The 14,135-nt window shown below is 39.1% G+C and overlaps 1 protein-coding gene across 1 annotated transcript; it reads left to right on the forward strand.

The window, feature by feature from the left end:
• Positions 1-599: 599 nt before the first annotated feature.
• Positions 600-13,453, forward strand: LOC103513373 (protein hedgehog-like). Its single transcript, XM_026826587.1, is given in 4 exon segments — positions 600-869; positions 4,848-5,192; positions 12,077-12,450; positions 12,452-13,453. Coding segments are annotated over 4 exon segments (1,467 nt in total). The 5' UTR covers positions 600-646; the 3' UTR covers positions 12,977-13,453.
• Positions 13,454-14,135: the final 682 nt, after the last annotated feature.

Genomic DNA, 14,135 nt, shown 5'->3' on the forward strand with positions numbered 1-14,135 from the left:
CAATTAAGCATTACACTGCGGGTTCGATTCCCGCCCGGGGCGGATTTCATCCTGATGGGATAATGTTCGTTCTCGGAACGGCCTTCTCCTGAAATAACCTAGATTCGTACCTTGACCCATCCTTTAGGGCTGTTTGCTCCTATACCTAAGCCTCGGAGTGGGCTTTTTCTGTATGCAATTAAGCATTACACTGCGGGTTCGATTCCCGCCCGGGGCGGATTTCATCCTGATGGGATAATGTTCGTTCTCGGAACGGCTGGCTTTCTTCTATCCTGTCTTCCTTCTCTCTTCGATTTCGGGACGATAAGACCATAGCAGTTACAGTTCCCTCTGTCAAACCTCTTTTTTTTAAGCATTACACTGCGTGAAAAATCGTTCAAATTCTTGCAGTATGCTATCCCGCCCAAGTTGTTGCACTATTGTGCAAATAAAAAACCTATATACCTACTTGTACTTTTCTCTATGTTCTTGAATCCAAATCACAAGAACTTCAACATTTGAAAATCCTACCAAGAGACTTGAAGGATTTTCGTCCAATTTTTTTTTTCTCTGTGTGTGTATGGAATTAAACATTACTAACTTAACATTCCTCTTCTTCTGTTTCCAGCGACTCAAAGAGAAGCTCAACACGTTAGCCATCAGCGTTATGAACGAGTGGCCGGGGGTTCGACTCCGGGTGATAGAAGGATGGGATGAGGAGGGACACCACGCTTCCGATTCACTGCACTACGAGGGGAGAGCAGTGGACATCACAACGTCGGATAGAGACTCGAGTAAATACGGTTTACTGGCGCGGATGGCGGTCGAGGCTGGCTTCGATTGGGTCTATTACGAGTCCAGAAATCACATCCATTGTTCCGTCAAAACAGGTAAGAGAGAGTTTTCATGATTTTCGTTGATATAATTAGATAGGGTAAGTGTATCATTTATTCGCCCATCTAAAAAACGTACCATTTATTGACCCACCTGCCCACATTTATTTTTCTAATTTTTCTTTTTATGACTACAATTTTTGAATAGCACTGGTTCGCTAGCAGTCTTTAAGCCCTTTCTTTTGATGAAATTGGATCTTGAAAAAGTTCGTCCAGTTCAGACTTATGTGGCGTATGGCACAGGTGGGCCAATAAATGGTACGTTTTTTAGGTGGGCGAATAAATGGTACACTTACCCTATTTGTTAATTTTTATTTTATTATTATTTCTCATGGACAGTCTAGTATAGTCTGCCCATACAGGGTGGATTTTGAGTTAGCCATGTGTGATACATTCCTACGGTCTATCATGAACAATTGAACATGATTAATTCACCGGGTATGGAGACTGTCGAGTTAATATTCAAAGTTGACTTGGAAAATTCTTGCAAAAACTGGGATTGGGCAAAAAATATAAAAAAATATCCGTTTTCCCGTCCATGAAGTCATTATCTAAGGGATTTATCGCCCTGCCTGTTGTGATGGCTACGACAAGGGCCTTATTCTCGATTAGCGTTGGCAGCTCAGACTAAACACCCCTACATATTCCAGTAAATCGAGTAATGTCTCTAATCCTCTCTTATCATTGGTCGCCCTCTCCACCAATCAGAGGAAATTGTTCATGTTTTAATTAGACATCACGGAATGCACTCAAAGACATAATTATGATAAATACCTATGTTATATTATAATAATTTATGTAATGGATATGTTATACTATAATTCACATAATACGTAATGTTTACAATCCATTGTACATTGTATTCACCTTAAGAACAAAGTGCAAATTTCTCACCTTTCCAACGAAGATAAATATGATCTATCTCATATATGTCTAAGCAAGATAAATATCTAAAGAAATCGCAGGCAGTTCCGATTGTTCGATTTCAATTTCAAATCATGCTTGGACAATAATCGTAAATCAGATATCACTCGATATGATCGGCATTATGATTGTTATCTCTGTGTTTAATTCATATTAGACATATGAGGAGTGTGTATATGTGGTGTATTAATATGTGGTATGTGGTGTACTAAATACTAATTTATGTCAGAGAAGAGATGTGTGTTCCCATCAGATAAGCCGGTGCTAATAGAAAATCTGTGCTCAAACTGTGGTCCAGGGGATGGGCCCTCTAAATATCGCCCGATGTTTCAGTTAGTCCTTAACTTGACCAACCTCAGTGATGTAGTGGTTAGCACGGTGGACCCTGGACCTGGAGGTTGATGGTTCGAGTCCAAGTCATGTCAAATTTTTTTAGCATAGTATATTAAGCGGGGAACATCATTTGTGAAAAGCATTTAATGTTCAACACAATTAAAATTCCTTTACTTCCTTCCTAGTCCTTGACATGGTTGGTATCGCGTCTGCCTTGTGGGCGCTAGGCCGGGGATTCCCGCCCGGGGTGGATTTTATCCTGAACGGATAATGTTCGTTCTCGGAACGGCTGGCTTTCCGCTATCCTGTCTTCCTTCTCTCTTCGATTTCGGGACGATAAGCCCTACTTCTTAGAAGCTAGGCCATCGACTACACTCGGTTTAAGCACAGCTGCACCTATAGTCGTTAGTAGATACCCACACTTGGTCACGAGTCATAACACTGCCTAATGGTGCATGTTATTATTGTCATATACCATGTCATAATATTGTCATGTACCATGTCATTTTTACACCATACATACCACCACCGCCAATTCCCAGCCAATAATGTATGAGGGACCCTAACACCTATGTATAGTACTGCCATAACTATAACTATAATGTATTCTATATATCTGGACCCTATAACACCTAAGTATTGCCATAGCCGAGGTGGCATAGGCAACACCTCTCAGGAAAAATACATTTCCCATTGAGGGATAAATATTGAAGAGCCCACTGGAAAAACGATAGATATATGCAGTTTTCGTATTTCATTGAAAATTAGTTCCAAAACTGAGCTGAGCTATCGACAAACAAATAGCCCGATTGGGCCTAAAATTTAATGTCGAAGTTTTCTTTTTTGGTTGAATATTTTTGAAAAGTGTCATGAAAATCGGATGAACCGTTCGAAAGATAACGTAAATCAAACATACAAAGAGACAAACTCAAAGTAAAATTGCAAAACCGTCACCTCAAAACTTCTTCCTCAGTTCGTTCGGGCAAAAACCCTCATTCTTTTTCCCGTGGACTGTTCATTTTCTAATCACCTGCTTGAGAGGGCAGGTCGTTCCGCCTACCGCCTAGTTGAAAATCTACCACCTGGGTGTTTTGTGTACCGCCCAGGCATTGTGCTATTCCTCCGGACTTAATGGAGGATTAACGCGTGTTGGAAAATCAAGAGGGCGCTGTAAATCCTAAAATGGAATGGTGAAAACTTGAGGCCCCTCTAAACGGAATGTGTGGACAGACGACAGAATCAAAAACTCGCCATTGAATACCATGTCATAATATTGTCATATACCATGTCATTTTTACACCATACATACCACCACCGCCAATTCCCAGCCAATAATGTATGAGGGACTCCAACACCTATGTAGTACTGCCATAACTATAATATATTCTATGTATCTGGACCTTATAACACCACGATATTATTGCCATAGCCGAGGTGGCATAGCCAACACCTCTCAGGAAAAATACATTTCCCGTTGAGGGATAAATATTGAAGAGCCCACTGGAAAAACGCTAGGTATATGCAGTTTTCGTATTTTATTGAAAATTATCTCGAATTTGTCTGGGTTCCCTCTCATGTGGGAATACCAGGCAATGAAGAGGCAGATAGACTCGCCAGGGAAGCCCTAACCCTAAATTGCCCCCTGATTAAAAAAGAACAAATCAAAGACTACAAAGTTCTAATGAAATTGAAAATTATCTCCTCTTGGAATAATGAATGGACCGCTCTCACTGATAATAAGCTCCGGGAAATCAAGCTCTCTTTATCTTCTTTTTCACTGTCTACCTATTTTCTCCTTCTCATACCCCGAGAGAGGTGGGAAAATATCCCTGCAGTCAAGGGATTAATTTCCTAGAAATCCCGCCAGTTATGAAGAGATGGTTTAGCAGATAAAATTCCTAGAGTCGTGAAATCCCTGGAGGTTTAACTTTTGAATCACGCCGCCTTTTACCCCAAAATCTATTCATTCCTAAACGAGAACGAAAATGAGAAGCCATTTAAAAACCTTCATTACGCCCGGTTTAACTTTAGGTGACTTTAACAAGATTAGGCCGGAACCAGAAAAGGCATTCCTAAAGAAAACAGAGAGGATAAAAAGGTGGTATGTTTGCCTTTTGTTATGTGGTGGGCTCGAAAACTGTATCTGAAAGAACCAATATGGAAAGAAAATGAAAGAATGGGGATAATCGGGCGGAAGAGTCAGAAACGTGGAAAAAGATTAAGAAGAAAAGATGAAGAAGAAGAAAAAAAAAAAAAAAATGAATAAAAATAAGTAAATTCTCCTGAAATAACCTAGATTCGTACCTTGACCCATCCTTTAGGGCTGTTTGCCTCTATACCTAAGCCTCGGAGTGGGCTTTTTCTGTATGCAATTAAGCATTACACTGCGGGTTCGATTCCCGCCCGGGGCGGATTTCATCCTGATGGGATAATGTTCGTTCTCGGAACGGCTGGCTTTCTTCTATCCTGTCTTCCTTCTCTCTTCGATTTCGGGACGATAAGACCATAGCAGTTACAGTTCCCTCTGTCAAACCTCTTTTTTTTAAGCATTACACTGCGTGAAAAATCGTTCAAATTCTTGCAGTATGCTATCCCGCCCAAGTTGTTGCACTATTGTGCAAATAAAAAACCTATATACCTACTTGTACTTTTCTCTATGTTCTTGAATCCAAATCACAAGAACTTCAACATTTGAAAATCCTACCAAGAGACTTGAAGGATTTTCGTCCAATTTTTTTTTTCTCTGTGTGTGTATGGAATTAAACATTACTAACTTAACATTCCTCTTCTTCTGTTTCCAGCGACTCAAAGAGAAGCTCAACACGTTAGCCATCAGCGTTATGAACGAGTGGCCGGGGGTTCGACTCCGGGTGATAGAAGGATGGGATGAGGAGGGACACCACGCTTCCGATTCACTGCACTACGAGGGGAGAGCAGTGGACATCACAACGTCGGATAGAGACTCGAGTAAATACGGTTTACTGGCGCGGATGGCGGTCGAGGCTGGCTTCGATTGGGTCTATTACGAGTCCAGAAATCACATCCATTGTTCCGTCAAAACAGGTAAGAGAGAGTTTTCATGATTTTCGTTGATATAATTAGATAGGGTAAGTGTATCATTTATTCGCCCATCTAAAAAACGTACCATTTATTGACCCACCTGCCCACATTTATTTTTCTAATTTTTCTTTTTATGACTACAATTTTTGAATAGCACTGGTTCGCTAGCAGTCTTTAAGCCCTTTCTTTTGATGAAATTGGATCTTGAAAAAGTTCGTCCAGTTCAGACTTATGTGGCGTATGGCACAGGTGGGCCAATAAATGGTACGTTTTTTAGGTGGGCGAATAAATGGTACACTTACCCTATATCATTAGATAAAGATATATACCACTAGATAGAGAAATGTAAACAAGAGCTCCATATTTCTTCTCTTCTAAGCTTTTTCTCCCTCTAAAAAGAGAGAAAAGGAAGAGGAAGCAGATAGCACTGTCTCTGTCTCACACGAAGACATACATAGGAGCTTTCTTTTTCTCTCTTTCCTTCTCTAAATTTTTGTATCACGGGCCTTAGATTGAAGGAAGTCTCGTGATACAAAAGTGGATCACACCGTACCACCAGCATAGTGACTGTGATACAAAAATGGATCACATCGTACACAATGTGCTAAAGGACCGTTCACACTTGCCGTTCGGAAGAAAATCGGATGAAATTCACGAACGGGCCTTAACTCCTCATTATTTTCAATTCTGCGTTTACTTTTTCAATACCTATCAATAAAAGAAATAGATACATAGATGTTTTTATTATTCAGCTAACGAAACGTAATATGGCATGTGAGAGATTTAACCTTTTCAGCCGTTAAAGTTGGATCCCTGGGATCCACACGTAGCATCAGTTAGCTACCTACTTGACATTTCATATGCTACGGTAACACACATGGGGGATGGGCCCTCTAAATATCGCCCGATGTTTCAGTTAGTCCTTAACTTGACCAACCTCAGTGATGTAGTGGTTAGCACGGTGGACCCTGGACCTGGAGGTTGATGGTTCGAGTCCAAGTCATGTCAAATTTTTTTAGCATAGTATATTAAGCGGGGAACATCATTTGTGAAAAGCATTTAATGTTCAACACAATTAAAATTCCTTTACTTCCTTCCTAGTCCTTGACATGGTTGGTATCGCGTCTGCCTTGTGGGCGCTAGGCCGGGGATTCCCGCCCGGGGTGGATTTTATCCTGAACGGATAATGTTCGTTCTCGGAACGGCTGGCTTTCCGCTATCCTGTCTTCCTTCTCTCTTCGATTTCGGGACGATAAGCCCTACTTCTTAGAAGCTAGGCCATCGACTACACTCGGTTTAAGCACAGCTGCACCTATAGTCGTTAGTAGATACCCACACTTGGTCACGAGTCATAACACTGCCTAATGGTGCATGTTATTATTGTCATATACCATGTCATAATATTGTCATGTACCATGTCATTTTTACACCATACATACCACCACCGCCAATTCCCAGCCAATAATGTATGAGGGACCCTAACACCTATGTATAGTACTGCCATAACTATAACTATAATGTATTCTATATATCTGGACCCTATAACACCTAAGTATTGCCATAGCCGAGGTGGCATAGGCAACACCTCTCAGGAAAAATACATTTCCCATTGAGGGATAAATATTGAAGAGCCCACTGGAAAAACGATAGATATATGCAGTTTTCGTATTTCATTGAAAATTAGTTCCAAAACTGAGCTGAGCTATCGACAAACAAATAGCCCGATTGGGCCTAAAATTTAATGTCGAAGTTTTCTTTTTTGGTTGAATAATCTCTTTATCTTCTTTTTCACTGTCTAATTTTCTCCTTCTCATACCCCGAGATAGGTGGGAAAATGTACCCTCGCAGTCAAGGGATTAATTTCTAAGAAATCCTGCCAGTTATGAAGAGATGGTTCAGCAGATAAAATTCCTAGAGTCGTGAAATTCCTAGAGGTTTAACTTTTGAATCACGCCGCCTTTTACCCCAAAATCTATTCATTCCTAAACGAGAAAGAAAATTTCAGAAGCCATTTAAAAACCTTCATTACGCCCGGTTTAACTTTAGGTGACTTTAACAAGATTAGGCCGGAACCAGAAAGGGCATTCCTAAAGAAAACAGAGGGGGAAAAAAGGTGGTATGTTTGCCTTTTGTTATGTGGTGGGCTCGAAAACTGTATCTGAAAGAATCAATATGGAAAGAAAATGAAAGAATGGGGATAATCGGGCGGAAGAGTCAGAAACATGGAAAAAGATTAAGAAGAAAAGATGAAGAAGAAAAAAGAAAAAGAAATATGAATAAAAATAAGTAAATAAAAAAAGATAGACAGGAGAGGAACTGTTATTAAAAAAAAAAAATGCAAAGATGATGCGAAAACATCTCAAACAACAGAGAGGTCTGACTTGGGGTGTTTAACGCACAAATGGATTTGGGATAAAGAAAATATTTGTTTAAAGAAATCCCCTTCTCTTTGGGGTAAGCCGAAGTCATACCACCTACCCGGGAAAAAAAATGGCGATTTCGTTTGCTGGGAAAAGTCAACGGATCTTTTAAAATGGTTTTTGTGTTTATCTTTTTTATTTCGTTTTTCAAGTGCCATTTTCTTACCAAATGTTTGTGGTGGGTTTTCGTTACTCTGATCGAGATCCTGCTAACGCGAGATGATAGTTCAAAAGCCAAATTTTTGTTTGATTTTATGGCCTCTATTAACCATTTATCGACCCAGGATTTTTTATTTGTTCTTCTTTTATTGTCCAAATAATTGGGTGATGTTACTCATAGTAAAAATAAGCATGTAGCTTTCCATCACCCACTAAAGCCACCTATGTACTATGACGCGAATTATGCCATTAAAAATTAATGTCCAAGCTTGATCTCTTTTGAAGTTCTAGTAAAAACAACAATTAATAAAATAAAAACTCAGGACGCAAATTTAAAATCCATGCAACCATCCATTTAGATTTGCACCTACATTGTAAATGGAAGCTTTGGCAAATCTTTGTGTCAGCAAAATATTACAGATAGAGGAGATATAGGACTTACAACAAGATGCAAATTATAATTAATGAATGGTTGACACCCAAGCGACATGAATAAGTGGCTTTAACCCTTCACATCAGGCCAGCCTAGTTAGCTTGAAGGGTAGGCGGCTGCCTTGAAATTCCCGCACGAGGCGAACATTATCCTAAATAGATAAGGTTCGTTCTCGGAACGGCTGAATTTTTCCTATCCTGTCCTCCGTATGTCTTCGATATCGGGACGATAAGACCTCCGTTTGTAAAAAAAAAAAAAAAAAAAAAAAAAAAAAACATGTCCTCCGTATGTCTACGATATCGGGACGATAAGACCTCCGTTTGTAAAAAAAATAAGCATCCCCCATTGAAAAATAAAACATTGTACACCATTATAAATAGTTGTAATTCCATAACTACACACTCAAGAAGCCTCCAAGGGTTAAAAAGATAAACTACATTTTTTCTTAATCTTATCTTATCAAACCGACAGACAAACATAATTTAATTCCTAATATGTCTTCCCAGCTTCTCACGACATAAAAGTTAAATTAAATTAATTTTATACCGAATGAATGAAACGCATTAGAAGTTTTCTACGGGGTGGTTCCGAAATTACTCTCAGGTAGGTATTATGGGTAGGTATACCCATTAGGTACAAGTTTTTGGTCACCCAAAAAGGTAGCTTATTCCAGAGATCACTTAGTAGGTTTGAAAATATTTTGAATTTTTCGGGTTAGGTATTTTTGAAAATTGAGAGGCTGACGAAAAACGCTGACCCAATTCGAACACGGGAAAAGGCGAAAAAAAAGGAGGAGATATTTTTGAAAAACTTGTCTTGAACAAGCCAACATTAACCTTTATTGGGCTTTTTCAAGAAAGCTCACGAAATCCTGGATTGGGAAATCGACATACTTAGACAACCAACTCACACTGAATTTAATAAAAAGAGACTCAAGACTATAAATAAGAAGGTAGGTGCTTGGAGTAATAAAATAAACACCCAGCATAAAAATCTTCAATAAATATCTCAACAACCTAAACTGTTATTAACAACCGTGTCCCCCTAACTTCCGAAGCCATCTGAAGGAAACCGTATCTCTCAAAACCAACTCAAAAATCTGTATCGGTTTCTCAAAAGTGTCTCAGAAACATCTCAAAAACTGTTTCCCAGAAGTTCAAAAAACATGAGAAAATAATACTTTCTCATTACTTTTTAGTAAAAAGGTAGTAGGTAGATACTTAAAAAAAAAAAAAACTCCAGAAAAAGTGCCTAATGTTTTAAAGTCACAACAGAAAAGTCGGTAATGCTTCAAAAGTCATCTCAAAAATAGGTAGGTAATGCTTCAAAAATCATATAAAAAAAAACCCAGTGACTCAAACATCGGAATGTCCGATTTCATTCAGGTCCTGTCAGTTCTCACATTATCGGCCCGATTTAGGGTCCCGGGAGATCTGATAGTGATCTTGAAAACAGAGATCGGTTTTATATGGTTCTTCAGGTTGAGGTTTACCAGTCACCACCCGGGCTCATCAAAGCTAATTATTGTTTTGACAAGGCACCCGAGACACAAATCAGTGGGGAAGGGGATTTTAGAATTAGTCAGTCCAGTCTAGTTAGCTTGGAGGGTAGCACGTATGTCTTGAGAAGGGCAAGTGCTAGGTTCGATTCCCGCCCGAGACGGATTTTATCCTATACAGATAAGGTTCTCGGAATGGCTGTATCCTGTCTTCCTTCCCTCGACACTATAATATAGCATTCCAAAACCCTAAATCAGAGGAAGTAACCCAATAATAGAGTTCTTCCACCCTAACTTGTGGCACCCTATCACCAACTTTTTCTCAGTGCAAGGAAACAGTATTTCACTGTGTACCAATTGTATTATACCCGTACGAAAAGAGAAAACCAGCCCCCAAAATCTCGCCTCACCCCCGCCACTAGAGGCTAAAGAGTCTCCTCTGGGTGACTCCCAGCTAGGGGACAAGAGCTCAGCATGTCCCCTGTATAGTCGGTAGATGATAATCTCAGGTGACGTTTAGGATTCTGTAGACTGGTTTTTATTTCAAAAACTTACGGGGTGCGACTGGAAATTTTGAGGGCTGGGAGGGCAGGGAGAACAAAATTTTTCTAATTTTTTTCCCCCCTTGGTTGCTTCATAGTAAGAAATAAACCGCCTGGATCATGGACAATCATCAGACACAGTAGGCCATTTGAAAATTGATTAATGAAGGTCTAAATACACATTAAAGGAAACGCTTCCTAAAGAATTACTGCTTTGAACCGTTTATTCGGCCCGAAGTACCAAAAATTTCGAGTATTGTTAGTGAAAGAGACTTCCTCGAAAGTTGTGTGGCACCTAGGAGGTTTTTTGCTGAAAACATTCGGAAAATAACATCACAAATCTCGAGATTTCATCAATTATTTTAACACAATACAACAACCAACTGGTACAAATTCCTACTGAGAATCCAGAAATCCGGCCCGAAGGGTCAAAAGTTCTGCATGCAATAGTTCCAATAGAGGGACTTCCTAATCGGGATCAAAAATCAAAATAGGGTGCTCTTCCAGAATTTTTTTTTAAAGAGGTTTGACAGAGGGAACTGTAATTGCTACGGTCTTATCGTTCCGAAATCGAAGAGAGAAGGAAGACAGGATAGGAGAAAGCCAGCCGTTCCGAGAACGAACATTATCCCATCAGGATGGTACATTTATTTTTTTTTTATTATTTTATTTTTTTTTTAAGTGGTTTTTTTTAAGAGGTTTGACAGAGGGAACTGTAACTGCTATGGTCTTATCGTCCCGAAATCGAAGAGAGAAGGAAGACAGGATAGGAAAAAGCCAGCCGTTCCGAGAACGAACATTATCCCATCAGGATAAAATCCACCCCGGGCGGGAATCGAACCCGCGGGTTGAATATTTTTGAAAAGTGTCATGAAAATCGGATGAACCGTTCGAAAGATAACGTAAATCAAACATACAAAGAGACAAACTCAAAGTAAAATTGCAAAACCGTCACCTCAAAACTTCTTCCTCAGTTCGTTCGGGCAAAAACCCTCATTCTTTTTCCCGTGGACTGTTCATTTTCTAATCACCTGCTTGAGAGGGCAGGTCGTTCCGCCTACCGCCTAGTTGAAAATCTACCACCTGGGTGTTTTGTGTACCGCCCAGGCATTGTGCTATTCCTCCGGACTTAATGGAGGATTAACGCGTGTTGGAAAATCAAGAGGGCGCTGTAAATCCTAAAATGGAATGGTGAAAACTTGAGGCCCCTCTAAACGGAATGTGTGGACAGACGACAGAATCAAAAACTCGCCATTGAGCGCTCACGCAATCTTATGGAAAATGGAAAAACTAATGTCCCTATGAGGAAACATAATTTCTTTCGTAATGTTCGTTCTCGGAACGGCTGGATTTCTCTTATACTGTCTTCTCATCGATTTCGGGACGATAATAATAATAATAATAATAATAATAATAATAATAATAATAATAATAATAATCTGATTTCTGATCCTTGTTTTGAGCGTGGTGTTCCTTTCACTGGTTCTATAGTCCAGAGATTTGTATTTGTGATTCATTCAATGTTTAATGGTTCTACAAAGCTTTGTAATTTTGTATTGATATTAAGTGTTCCTTTCACAGGTTCTATAAAGCTCCAGAGTTTTGAACTGATACTTTGTGTTTTGATCCTTGTTTTACTGGAGTTTTGTGTTGATAGGTACGTTGTGCCCCCTTTTTTACCAAAGCTTTTTGTTCCCTTGTAAACATGACCATTAAGCGTCCATTAGTACCGAATTTCATTATATCACTACACTTTACACTGTCCAAATCATTCATCATCTCAGACCTTAAATATTACAACTCGTCTAAATGTTTCATTCGCTTTTCTGTTTCAGAAACCACCCACGTGAACGGGAAGGGTGCCGGGTGTTTCACCGGGGACAGCACAGTCACCCTCGACAATCACAAGACCATCAACATCACCGATCTGAACATAGGAGACAAAGTGCTCACCCTCAATACCATCACGGGGGAAATGGAATACAGCGAGGTGCTCCTATTCCTCCACCGAGACCCAAACCTTGTCCATAACTTCGTACAGATTACCACTGAGTCTGGGAGCCTCATAAAGATGACACCTTCACATTTGATACTGAGGTGGCATCGGCCGAACGCGAAGAGCATCCTCAATGATATAGAGTATACGTATGCCGAACGCGTACGCGTGAACGACAGCATCATAGTTCACAAGAATGGCAAGGCGAGAAATGGAATACAGCGAGGTGCTCCTATTCCTCCACCGAGACCCAAACCTTGTCCATAACTTCGTACAGATTACTACCGAGTCTGGGAGCCTCATAAAGATGACACCTTCGCATTTGATACTGAGGTGGCATCGGCCGAACGCGAAGAGCATCCTGAGTGATATAGAGTATACGTATGCCGAACGCGTACGCGTGAACGACAGCATCATAGTTCACAAGAACGGCAAGGCGTATGTAGAACGCGTAACGCGGCTAGAGAACGTAATCCAGACAGGCGTCTACGCTCCTCTGACGACATCCGGAACCATCGTAGTCAACAATGTCTTCGCCTCATGCTACGCGGTCATTGACAATCAATTCCTAGCCCATCTTAGTTTCATACCTGTTAGATTGTATCATAGTTTAGTTAACTTGTTTTCTAGTAATCACATCGAGAATAGTTCCCATGTGACAGGGATACATTGGTACCCGAAACTGTTGTATAGTATGTCGGACTATTTCATACCGTCCGCGTGGATGAATAATGATTAGAGTCAAGTGCCGTGGAAAACGCGGAAGTGTTTAATTCGGCCCGAAGGACCAAAAGTTTCATTTCTTTATCCGGCCCGAAGGACCAAAAGTTCAATTTCTGTCCTATACGACAGTATACTTCGTATATTTCACGATAAGGAAAGTTGAAACGTTAAAAGACTCCGTCCAATACGCAATATTTCTGGGCTGAAATCTTCAGAAAAAAATAAGAAAGATTAAATAATGTCAAATAACTATTTTCTTAGCAACAGTTTCGTTTACAAATTGTGTCTAGGTAAAGCATAAAATGCCAAACAATAAAAAGACAACCCGTACAAATCGAATCTAAAATAATGAAACCCTTGAATCTCATATTAGGTGATATCAATCCATGAAAACCAGTCCAGTTTCAATTTGGAATATAAAATTGCCCCTTCTTATTTTATAAGTAGACAATGTGCCATATTTTTTTATACTTTTCTATTGAAACAAGCAAAATAATTCAATAAAAAATATTGCTTTTTTTAACTTTCCATTATTTTATTTTAAAATTTTCACTCAGAAAGTTGAAAAATTAATTTGTTCTTGTTCAGAGTTTGCTGAATTTTTCCCTTGCTAATAGCTTTATTTAAAAAAAAAAGAAAAAAAATCACAGAGAAATTTTCGTTTAGAAAACATTTAATTGTTTTACTTATTCAATTATTTTAAAATTTGCTTCATGTTTATTCAATTTTATCGAATTTAGTAAATAGGCATTTTAAAAGATATTATATTTAATACTGTACAAAAATGTATTCTTACAGATAACTAAATAGTCTTTTATAATAGTTTTTATTGCCTTTTGTAAAATAGTATCCATAACCATTACCCATGTTTAGAAAATTCCATTAGATTTTCCCTGCCCCCTATTATGTTTAAAATAAAAAAGTCCTTGATTTTTTAAAAAAATGGATTTTGACTTTTGTACAGTGCTCATAGTTTTTTCTTCTGAATTTTCTTTGATTTTACCATTCATTTTACTTCTGAACATATGTATGTAATATCAAGGACTTTTCCACATTAAGTACCTACCCTATAAAACTACCCATTAGAAAAAGCATGCAAAACATTCCATTTACCTATTCTACCGCGGAAAATGGCACAGTAAAAAATTACGCATATTTTTTGTATGGTATCAAAA

This window comes from Diaphorina citri, unplaced genomic scaffold (genome assembly GCF_000475195.1).
Source record: "Diaphorina citri unplaced genomic scaffold, Diaci psyllid genome assembly version 1.1 scaffold964, whole genome shotgun sequence".
NCBI classification, from domain to species: Eukaryota; Metazoa; Arthropoda; class Insecta; order Hemiptera; family Psyllidae; genus Diaphorina; species Diaphorina citri.